This window comes from Pyrus communis, chromosome 9 (assembly GCF_041283825.1).
Source record: "Pyrus communis isolate YQ-2024b chromosome 9, ASM4128382v1, whole genome shotgun sequence".
NCBI lineage: Eukaryota > Viridiplantae > Streptophyta > Magnoliopsida > Rosales > Rosaceae > Pyrus > Pyrus communis.
Window position 1 is genome coordinate 7,672,633 of NC_142573.1, and position 12,092 is coordinate 7,684,724.

The 12,092-nt window shown below is 36.3% G+C and overlaps 1 protein-coding gene across 4 annotated transcripts; it reads right to left on the reverse strand.

Moving 5' to 3' along the window:
- Nucleotides 1-1,247: 1,247 nt before the first annotated feature.
- On the reverse strand, nt 1,248-9,263 carry LOC137741162 (uncharacterized). Of its 4 annotated transcripts, XM_068480970.2 has the most exons (7): nt 8,558-8,963; nt 4,009-4,314; nt 2,666-2,714; nt 2,310-2,592; nt 2,149-2,205; nt 1,947-2,025; nt 1,371-1,698 (listed from the first exon to the last, which is right to left on the reverse strand). In XM_068480970.2, the coding sequence occupies exons 1-7, from the start codon at nt 8,855-8,857 to the stop codon at nt 1,510-1,512; spliced, it is 1,263 nt and encodes a 420-aa protein (XP_068337071.2). In that variant the 5' UTR covers nt 8,858-8,963; the 3' UTR covers nt 1,371-1,509. The 4 variants fall into 4 exon arrangements, with proteins under 4 accessions (XP_068337072.2, XP_088556598.1, XP_068337071.2 ...); XM_068480971.2 differs by lacking the exon at nt 2,149-2,205 and having other exon boundaries at nt 1,248-1,698; nt 8,558-9,263; XM_088700471.1 differs by lacking the exon at nt 4,009-4,314 and having other exon boundaries at nt 8,558-8,962.
- Nucleotides 9,264-12,092: the final 2,829 nt, after the last annotated feature.

Here is a 12,092-nt window from a genome sequence, read left to right on the forward strand (position 1 = left end):
TTGCTCTATGTTATCTGTATCCCTCTGATCGATGTCATCGTGGCCGTCACTTCAGGAATTAATTGTAGTTGGGATGGGACCCTACGAATCTCACCTCTGATCTTTTATTTGAAGAAGGAATTTTGTAACCTTGGATTTCTCTAATGAATATATGTATCGAGCTTTTATCAAAAAAATTGCTTAGTGTTGTTTTAGCTGCAAAGAACTAAGCTTTTCTATTTAATTTCGACTCCCTCGATTGCAACATACGAGAATTTTGCTATGTACTACAGCTACTGAAATTGTTTTGTGCACAAAATAATCTCTTTCCAATTACATTCATGATCCAATATGTAAATACGTATTATATATATTGTATGTATATTAAATATATACGATATGCACATAATATGTTCGCAGATTTGAGTTCAATCCAAAAACTCAAAGCTCATAGCTTTCTTCGAAATCAGAAAAGTCACAATGAGTTGTGAGTTTTTGTAATATATATGTGAGTATTTTTGTCATTTCGCTTTTATGCATGGTGTGCATGATTATAATGATCGGTTTGTCATATTTAAGTCCAAAAATTAAGAAAATTCGCCATTTCTGGCAATTTCCCTAAATTCTATAGGGATCAGGATCCTCTCCTAATCTAAGGATGAGGATCCTCATGACCAAGGGATGTGGGCCGTTGGATGAAAATTCAATGGTTATAATTATTATAACTTTAAAAGGATTCTCCTATTTGTAACCGTTGGATTTTCATCCAACGACCCACATCCCTTGATCATGAGGATCCTCATCCTTAGATTAGGAGAGGATCCTGGTCCATTCTATAGTGCTTCTATACTTCGATCGTTTTAACTATTAGATCTTCGATTTTTTTTTTTTTTTTAAATTTTAACAAAGAATCTAATAGTTGAAATTTGTCTCAAGATGAATATAACCATGGGAATGAAAATTCTGGAGATCCTCAAATCGTGTATGTTCATCGTCCATCGTGCGATCAAAAATTATTTTAAATACTTTTATTTTAAATTAAATATAAATAGTACTTAAAAAAAACTAACTGATATACGATGAATGGATACGATTGAGAATCCCCGAATCTTATGATCCTCCTGGTAACCATGGATATATATTGCAATACCGTCTAGTCAAATTCTTTACAAGTAAAATCTCTTTGTATCAACATTTCACAACTATTATTCGAAATTCGGAACCGATGCTCCAAGCAGAACAGAAACGTTGAAAACTGACGGGCAAAATTTAGACATATGCACATTCATTTCTTACTAATCAAAATGTTAGGTACATCCTATGTATCCTAACTCTCAGCCCCATTGAAGGGCTGCATTTTCTTACATTTGCTTGTCAAAATATGGGGTAAAAACTCAAAAAGTCCCAACTCTCAGTCCACTGTGTAGGCAAAACCTCAAGGGTAACTTGACAACAGTTGGTATGCGTACAACACAACAAAATCTTGCTAAAAAACCTAACCTTCGAACGCATTCACCTCGGTTTAGTCTTCTACGCTGCGTTAAATAGCTGCCAGATCTTTCCCTCTTCGACAAGTAACTTCTGGTGAAGCCGGTGTTGCTGATTAGAATACTCACAAAATAAATCTTGCAGAAGCTTGCCTCTCATGTATTCTTCAGTTCCAGAACTGACCACTTTCAATTCGTTGCAAGTATTTGTTCTTCTACGCTCTAGTAGTTTCTGCAAAAAATTTCAGTAAGAATAGTACTTTTCGGTCGAAAATGGATGCGTTATACCAGCTGTTTCAGATTCTTTTTAGTTTTGTATGCTTCTCAACTCTTTATTGGGGACGGTGTGTTATAAAGAGAGACCGTTAAGAAAATTATGTAGTTATCAATTTATTGTCTGTTTTCATGCAGATCCAAGAATAACTTCCATCGATTAGTCAAATACTCCAGACAAGCAAAAGAAAAAATATTGGAACTAACCTGCGATATAAGCATGGAGTTTACGATTGAACCCCTTAGTCTGTCATGTGCTCGTCTTTTCTCAGTCATGACCCAAGGCCTGCACAGAATTAAAAAATGGCACATGCTTTAGCAAGTCAATTGAGCAAAAACCATATTAACATTGTGAGGTTTACACGACCACTGGACCGCAAAACCTAGCTACTAAGAAATAGATCAACACCGTATGTGAAGAGCGGTATTGGAGGCTTGAAACAAAGATCTCCACCAAACCAAGAGTCTGTATTTTGGACACTCACTTAGACCCCGAAATATAAATTGTTAGCAAATGGAATTCAAGCTAACCTATCTAATCACGAAAAAAAATTTATTCACACTAGATACCTTCCGCTTGAAGAAATAATGATGTGATCGGGACTCTCCAAAAAGTCGGATAACTTGTCAACATTCTTTCTGCTATCCAGCAGGATGATTCCTCGTGTATACCACTCAGATGACAGACTTGGTGAAACAAATGCTTGACATGAGATTGAAAGTTGTTGATGTATAAATTCCACGATCTTTAATGGTGATAACCCCTTCTCCAGATTCTCAATGGTCATTACATAGGGAACCTCTTCTACATCCATGTCGTGCCCAGCCCCCTGAGAAGGATTGACAATCCCATCTGCCTTGGGAAAATGGAAAAAGAATAAGAAACTAATGAGTTCGGGAAAATCTCTAAGCGAATCAGTACAAACCTTTAAGAGACGAGATGAGACTTAAGGGTCGCCTTGAAGTTCTTTTGTCCTACAAGTAAATAAATCCAAATAACAAGTAAGCACAAGAGAAAGCGAGTGATTGCAGAATTAGTTTGGCAAATTTGTCCACATGGACCAGACAGAAGGTTAAAAATCATTGCAAACTTGGTAATTACAAGGATTTCTAACAACTCTCAGCCGTACACAATGCCTATCTCACCACCAGAGAAGCATACATTTTTACTCTCAAACTTGCACCACTCCACTCTCATTTATTAGAAAACGACAATGGAATCTAAAAACAATCAGTGGAGAAGGCCAGAATAATATATGCTGCAATATTCACCAAATATGATACATTCTTAACACACCCTCATGCGTAGAATGACATGAGCCAAACATGCACACATGACACAACTTTACGTTACATGCAGACAATCAATACTAAGTGACATGATAGCTCAAGTGGTTATATCCAGCTCAAATCCAAATTGGCAATGAGTAAGGTGAGAGACTATATATATTATAAGGCTGACTAATTCATTTGCCCCTGAAACTGCCATCTAGTCTCACTTTACACCATGAAACTAGTTTTGTTTCATTTTGCCCCATGAAGCTGCCATTTTCGTCTCAGTTGAACCCATTTTCGTCCATTCTGTCAAACAAACGTTAAATTAAAAGGGGTAGTATAGACATTTTATTTTTGACACAAATCTTTGCCTCCAATCTGCCTGCTGTAAAATCCCAATCCCAATTCCATTTTCAGTAAATCTAATTCAAACCCCGTCTATCTCTCTTGCTTATTGATGTGGAGTTGTAGTTGCAACCGTTTTATTCAATGAGTGGCTTAAATTAGATTGTGAAACATAACCCATTATTTGCTTTTGCCAACACTTGCAGCTACAACTCCACACCAATTCGCAAGAGAGAGACACGGGTTTAAATTAGAAATATTGAAAATGAAATTGGAAGTTGGAGGCAAAGAGTTGTGTCAAAAACAAAATGTCCATACTAACCCTTAATTTAAGGTCTATTTGATGGAATGGACAAAAATGGGGTGAATTGAGACTAAATTAGACGAAAACGGCAGTTTCATGGGGCAAAGTGAGACAAAACCAGTTTCAAGGGGTAAGGTGATACTAAACGGCAGTTCCAGGATAACACAACAATATTCTTATAATCTTGTACATATATTAAAAGTAATCCCTTATATAACGTTAAGAAATCTCTAATAGGAAGAGTAAGACAAAAAAAAATTCCAAATATGAATGGTGTTAAATGCACAAAACTCTACATAAGAAACTCAACCCAAATAGGAAAACATATACACTAAATAAACTTGCCTTGTTTATACTTAGAGAAAGGCTTAACTTGTGCCTATAGTTGGGCGTACAAGTTTTTGCGTCATAAGCAACTTCACGAGGAATTGTCGAAATATTAGAAAGAGTGGTTTCAATTTTCTCCCTGGCTGTTTTTAGAAAAGAGTTCAAAAGCGGATGCATTTTGTTTGTACGAGGCTGGACTCTGCAAATGGTATCGAGAGATTGAGCGGTTAAAGACCCTGCTTTTGGACCGTGTCTCCAAAAGAGGATGAAGCTGCATGAACATTCTTCCTCTCCTTTTACAAACCGATGTTCCTCATGCACCACCTAATGATACAAAATCACAATCAATAGACAATCTACCATCGGGAAATTTAGAATACTTTATGGTGCTTTTTAGAGAAGGGTCAATAATGCTTCCTTAAGAAGCCAAGAAGGTTGTTTGACTATTTTTGTATGAAGCACTTATGCTCTTAAGCTTTTGCTAGATGTACTTTTATTACGGGCTCGTTTGGAAGTTCTTTTAAATGACTAAAGCACTTTTAGACAAAATGTTGTTGGGTTCCCAAAGCAGTTGAAGTACTTTCTGCAAGAAGCACAAGATTTTCACTAAAGATTGTTTCCAAAAACATTTTAACTAAAAGCAATTTCAGTCATTTTAAAAGTGTTTCCAAACAAGCTCTAAAACACGTTGAAATTTGTATTACCATTCAACTCCTTCCTATAAAAGTAGTTGGAAGTGCTGGTTCCCCAAAAAACGCTTCTATACCACTATTAAAGTTTCTTTAGGAAACTTAAGAGGGCTAAAAAAGCTATGTGACAACCGAAAACAGTTATAACTACATTTAGGCCTTCCGCAGTAGTTCGAAGGTAAACTAGGAGTACTCAAATTGAAGGAAAGATGAGAGAAAATCGGTTACATTGGTTTGGACATGTGAAACGAAAGCCTACTAATGCTCCAGTTAGAAGATGCAATTACGAGGTTCAGGGCTGAAGAGGTAGAGGAAGACCTAGAAAGACTTTGAAAGACTTTTAAGAAAAGACTTAAGAGTACTTGGATTTAACGGAAGACGTAACACAGAACCGAACGCAAAAGCGTTTTAGGATTCATATAGCCAACCCCACTTAGTAGAAAAATACTTTGTTGTTATTGTTGTACAGTAGTTTAAGCGAGCGTGATACCTATAAATAGGAATTAAGTAACTTGAGTTTGATATCTATAATACTACTGCTACACTATTAGGCGTTCAATATGTTAGTATCATAATAAAGAGTTTAAACTATTGAACTAATAAGTGTAATATATTAAACTCATGAGTTTAATATATTGGTATCACACTCAAATTTTGGCCACAAGTGTGATTCGTATATAAGTTCACTATATTGGTATCACACTCAAATTTCAGCCCACGAGTGTGATTCCTCAATAACAAAATATTTTCCCACTACGTGGGGTCGACTATATGAATCCTAAAACGTCATTGCGCTCGGTTCTGTGTCATGTCATCCATTAGATCCAAGTACTCTAAGTCTTTTCTTAGAGTCTCTTTCAAAGTCTTCATAGATCTTCCTCTACCCCTTCGGCCCTGGACCTCTGTCCCGTAGTCACATCTTCTAACCAGAGCGTCAGTAGGTCTTCGTTGCACATGTCCAAACTATCGTAACCGATTTTCTCTCATCTTTCCTTCAATTTCAGCTATTCCTACTTTACCTCGGATATCCTTATTCCTAATCTTATCCTTTCTTGTGTACCCACACATCCAACGAAGCATCCTCATCTTGGCTGCACCCATTTTATGTACGTGTTGATGCTTCACCGTCCAACATTCCGTGCCATATAGCATCGTTGGCCTTATTGTCGTCCTATAAAATTGTCCCTTGAGCTTCAATGGCATACGACGGTCACACAACACGCCAGATGCACTCTTCCACTTCATCTATTCAGCTTGTATTCTATGGTTCAGGTCTCCATCTAATTCTTCGTTCTTTTGCAAGATAGATTCTAGGTAGCGAAAGCGGTCGCTCTTTGGTACTTTCTGGTATCCGATCCTCACCCCTAACTCATTTGAGCCTCCATTTGTACTGAACTTGAACTCCATATATTCTGTCTTTGATCGACTTAGGCGAAGACCTTTAGATTCCAACACTTCTCTCCAAAGGTTAAGCTTCGCATTTACCCCTTCTTAAGTTTCATCTATCAACACTATGAGTTCAATGTATTGGTATCAAACTCACTTTTTCTGACCTACACTTCTATAGTAAAAGCACGTTTTTCTTAATAGAAGTGTTTCGTACAAAGTCAATGCCAAACATGCCCCTGGGTCAAACAACTAACGTTGTTTGTTACACCCATTAAGTGAAGCTCTAGGATCTAATTATACCAATGGTTGCCCATGGTGGACCATTATCCATCACCGTTGATACCATTGAACTTAGACAAATTGATCTACAAACTCAATCCATTGTCAAGACCATTCAACTTCACTATTCGCAAGCGTCATAGCACCCAAAAGCCAAACTCACGCTGCTATCCATTACCGTGGCTCACCATTCTTCAGTTAGCTTATCTACCAATCTAATGCCCACCTTACAACCGATCTATATGCAAAATTATTGAACCAATTTTGGTGCCACAAAATCGCGGATCGCCAAAACAAGAAGTTGGTTTCGATGTTGGCGCTAATAACTTTGGGAAAAGTGACTGTTGAGGTTGTAGTGTTTTGCGAGGTGAAGTGTTGGAATTCATAAACCCAACTGCTCAAAGCACTTTTGTTACCTCTAAGCGCATTAACCTTCTATGCTAGACACTCAAGCTCTCTATTTGGATGGAAGGTGTCATTTACAAATCCCTATTACATGTCTTTTGTAATACTTAAATGATGCATTTATAATCCCTCCTATTAACCTTTTTGTGATGCATCCCTCTTACATTCCTTCGTTGTGCTCATATGCTGCTTTTCTAATCCCTCGATAACATTTTCTTTTTTTATTCATTTCTTACTCACTTGGCCTCAATCCCTAGGAACTTTAACTCCATCATCCAAACATAGCCTAAAGGAATGTACACAACATTATATGATAAAATTACCTACCTAGAATATTAAAAGGAAACGAAGAAAACAAACGAATTTCAAATAACTCTTAGCATATATAATTTCAAACATACTTTTTTGTTTCTTACTCAAATTTATCTTTTGTGTTATTACACGAAACAAACCTAACCTTATAATATAAACTAAATCTTAGACTTAAACCTCTCCATCCAAATGGAGTCTTCTCTTCGCTTTTGTTTTCAGTAAATTAGAAATTGCACTCCACCAACTCTAAATCTTACACAAACACACTTTAACAGCTCAATTGGAGGGAAAACAATGAGTGGCTATCCACTCTTGATGTTCTAACTGTGTCTTAGTGAAGTCCCTTCCCCATAATTATCACAGTTTCATAAATATGAACTTAATGGTTATACACCGATATTGTCCCCAACTTAACCAACAATATCCTAAGAAGTGGGATTTCATCCTAAAAGACATCAATGTAATTAGGAAATGAACAATTTGCACATAAATCGTAATTTGTTTTATCGGATCTCAGATGTGGGATTTCCCAACACAACCCCTCATGTGGTACCATATCTTTAGTGGGGCCAGACCGTCTAAGGCCTTGTTTGGTATCTACATAAGAATGTTTTTTAGGGGTCCACACACCCTATTTTACTTCTCACACACCCTTGATAATTTCTATCCGTTGATCTTCTTCAATTCATCCGATCCGACGGTCGAAAATTAAAAAGACGTGTGAGAAGTAAAATGGGGTGTGTGGATATCACACCCCTTTTTTTATTGTTAAAATCTACGGCCTCGTTGTCGTTGGGTGTCTATGACTACAATGAATTGGATAGCTCATTAAATTCAATGTACATTGAATCAGATAACTTGATAGATTCAATGTATGTTGAATTAGATAACTAACTAACAATTTACATTAAATGTACACACGAAAAAATAGGTTTCCTTTACGAATAATCTATATTAGGACAAAATTTCAAAATTGGAATCCCTTTCTTTATTCAAGGTACATTGATTTTATGAATCATCCAATCTTATCTAATCCGACAACAACGGAGGCCTATGCATATAGATGAACAGTTTTGTAAATTTTAACTTTTTCATATTTTGGGATTAATAAGGTCATCAATGTGTGTAAACAACCTCTTTACAAAACAAGAGTAAGACGTATAACAGACATTGTCCCGACCTTCGCAAAGCGAAAAGCCTTATTAACTTGGGATCGCCCTTAGTAAATGCCTAAATGGTCATTTCATTTTCTAACATATGTCAACACAAGCAATTTCCTCTTCAACTAAGGTCAATAAAACAATTTTCCTCTCCCAATTAAGGTCAATAGTAATTACTGATTTCTCTTCAATGACCAAAATTTAAGCATTTCCATCATTGAAAATATTTTGCGACTTTAAACAAATTACTAAAGAATATGGCACCAAACAAATTTCCCACGAAAGAAATGGCGAGAAATAGTGAGGGGAAAGTGAGAGACAAAGAAAACTGACCTTTTTGATAACGGCGTCGTAGAAGCGGCGATCACCGCGGCGAATGGAGTGAGAGGCACAGACGAGCATGCCCTTCACCACCTGAGAGCAATCCGTGTCCTGAACTTGTACGGACAACGGCCTGAACCTCCGGCTGAACTCGTCGATGTCGTTGAACGAACTCAACTCGCTCACTTCATAAAGCTCGTCATGGTCGTCGCCGAAGCCGACGAACTTCACTCTCAGTCGATCACAGGCGTCGTTCGCTATCAGGACGTCGTACCAGGCGTCGTCCAAGCCAGACCTGAACTCCACCGCCATCCCAACTCCACCCACCGCCTTACACCTCCAAATTTTAAACGATTTGTAATTCTAGTTTCCAAGGATTATCTATTGGAAGAATCCTATGTACCTGCCATCATTACAACTATAGTCATCATTGACATAAAGGAAAGACAGCAAGGGTGCACTCTGAAAAGGAATGTTGCATGTGATTGCTGACTCATGGACAGCAGGGAGGATATTTTATTATTGCTGTGTTGTTGTATCCGATTGCTGCATGTGTGTTGTTGATGTGCTGTTTGTAAAGCATTTTTTTTATTGTGTATAAGTATGCCTTCCCATAAGGCTTTCAAAACATATGAAATGTATTACAATTCAAATCAGAAAATTCAATATTATCGTTTCCCATCCTTCATGATTATCTTGATTGAAATGCCACTCCACCAACTTTGTAAGGAGTTTTTGGAAAAATAACTGTATAAGGAGAAGATTCTAGATTCAAGAGAATGCAAAAAGACACTCCACCAACTTTGTAAGGAGTTTTTGGAAAAATAACTGTATAAGGAGAAGATTCTAGATTCAAGAGAATGCAAAAAGACAAAAAAGGAGTCCTATTTTTTAATGTGATATATGCGATATCTTAATAAGTCGTGTCTTGTAATGCCTGTTAAAATAAACGGATAATATTGCACGACCCATTATTAATGAGTAATATGACCTATTAAAGAGAATATATTTTACTTCTACAAATAATTAAATAAAAAATCTAATACTAAATTAGTATATACGTACTACGTTGTCACATTAATATTACTTTAAAACATAAAAGCACATTTGTTTTTCAAGTATTACATATCCCAAAATACGAAAAACATTAATACATTACTACAAAATATCAAATGTTCAAGAATATGTAAAATATAGAGGGATTAAATCCTATGGTATTGTTGCAGTAAGTTTCTTTTCATTAATGTAAAAGTGTGAAAAATAAAAATATACAAACGCTAGTAATGACATCGGGACATGATATCAACAATCCGAACAATTCATTTTTCTGCCTACACTAAAATATCATGTTTTCAAAAAAGAAAATTTGAAAAACGTAATCAAGTGAAAAACGTAATCAACTATTAAATATAAATCTAGGGTTTATGGATTATAGTGTCAAATTTTGGAGTTGACCCTTTTACGAAAGTTGTAAAACTTGTCATTACGAGTGATTGTATTTTTTTTTTTTTTACAATTTTTCACACTTCTACATTAATTATTATGAATTTTTATTAATTTTGCACTTAAACAAAACACTATTCATGAGGGTTTGGAGAGTATAAACAACGATGTAACCATCGCCTAAGCGTAAATAATACAATCATTAGTGTTTATATATTCTTTTCATATTTTTCACACTTGTACATTAGTTATTATAAATTATTATTTGTTTTGAACTCTCCCAAAAACACTATTCATGAGGTTTGGTAGAATTTTAAAAATTCAAACAACGATGTACTCATTGCCAAACCGTAGATGATGCGATAACGAGCATGTGCATATTTTTTTCATATTTTTCACAATTGTAAATTTATTATCATGAATTTTTTTACGTGCTTTGGTATTTTCAATGTGCTTTAATTTTTTTTTCTTAAGGGGTTGAAACTAAGGGTGGGCACGGGCTTAGCCAGGCCTAAATGTAGAAGGACCGGACCGGACCCGCTTAAAAAGGAAACAGGACGGGGCGGGCCAGGTGTTGCAAATCTGATCATTGGAACCGGACCTAACCCGGACAGGTCCATAGGTTTTTTTTTTTTTTCCTCCTTCCAGTTTTGATCACCTCCTAGACTCGCTTTCAGAAAACAGCTAATACTAAGGTTTAATTTGCAGGCAGCTGGTTTGAAAATTGTAGAGCAGTATGTTGATGCCTTTGGTAATATCGTTAGCCTAGATCCTTCGCTTGTTCCACCATGTCCGAAACCTCTGGATCGAGCTCCCGTCGAGCAATCTCTGATTCGGGAGAGAGTTGGGTTTATGGTGGGTGAGCTGGGTATATGTCTGGTTATGCTTTGTGAAGGTTGGAGAAGACAAGAGGAAGAAAGGGGTTAAGCTGGGTTTAAGGCAAGTGAGATGGGGGAGAGAGAGAGAGAGAGGGGGGAGGAGATCGAGAGAGATCGAGGGAGGAGACTCGAAGTGGAGTTGAGACAGAAAGATAGGGTGAAGGGCGGGTTAAGTGAATTAGATCTAAGAATAAATAAGAGAGGGTAATAGAAAATAGAGACCTAGAGGGTAGAGATTTAATCAGTAAGAATGAACGGTGGGGGCTCATTTTCTCTAATTTTTAGAATCGGTCCGTCTTGTTATTTACCAGGAACCGGCCCGACCCACCTTGATTTGTATTTATAATTTTTGGACCTTCCCAGTACCCGCCTAGGACCCGTTTGCCTACCCCGTTTTTAAAAAGATTACCTGTGGGTAAGCTTCTTAATGCATGACTGTTAACAACCCGACTAATTAATGTGTTGACTCGAAATCCTGTTATTTTTGTGTCGGGTTATCAGGTCATGCAAGAAATTGTCATGATCTATAAAACTTGGAGAATAGAAGAAATTAATAAAATCACTTAATACTACGATCTAATGATATTCATCTTTACCTATAAGTAACGAGTTTGATACCAATTCATTGTGTAATAAAAACTTAAAAAAGTACAAAAATAAGTGCATTCTTTAAATTGAAATAAAATCAGAAAAAGAAGTTAAGTCGGATCTTAAAATTATACACATTAGAATTGAAGTCAGAAAAAGGAAAAACAATTACTTGGTTGAAATCATGGGCAAACTCAAAACATATAAGTCGAGTTAGATAATTACCTAACAGGATCAGACGATATAAAAACGTTCCTTTGGTCCGCCTGCACAAGTCCTAGGGTTTGAGTCGAAACCCTAGATTGAGTATGAAGGAGATGATGGCTAAGGTAAAGTTATATTAGACCTATTTTCGATTGTTTATACTCTTGCGTGCGCAACAATCTCCTAATGAACTCTTTATATAGTGTTTATTTGAGGAGTTTAGGAGAATTATGGGCCAACTTGCTTATCAATTTTAAGCCCAATTCCCAATTTGAATGGATTACCATAAGATCAATTATATTTAATTAATTTTATAATCTAAAATCCTCATATACTATCTTTTTTCGGTGAAAAAAAAAAGAAAAAAAAATGGTGATAAACGCATCCTATTGTCCTATCTTCTCACCCAACATTTTAGTAAAAATGTTAATGGC

Excerpts from the sequence above, each read along its gene's own strand:
- LOC137741162 (XM_068480970.2), bottom strand. The coding sequence starts at position 8,857 with ATGGCGGTGGAGTTCAGGTCTGGCTTGGACGACGCCTGGTACGACGTC. Across the intron at positions 2,206-2,309 it reads ATTATTTCTTCAAGCGGAAG|ACTCTTGGTTTGGTGGAGAT; the intron begins GTATCTAGTGTG and ends TCCAAAATACAG. Across the intron at positions 2,026-2,148 it reads AATACCGCTCTTCACATACG|GCCTTGGGTCATGACTGAGA; the intron begins GTGTTGATCTAT and ends AATTCTGTGCAG.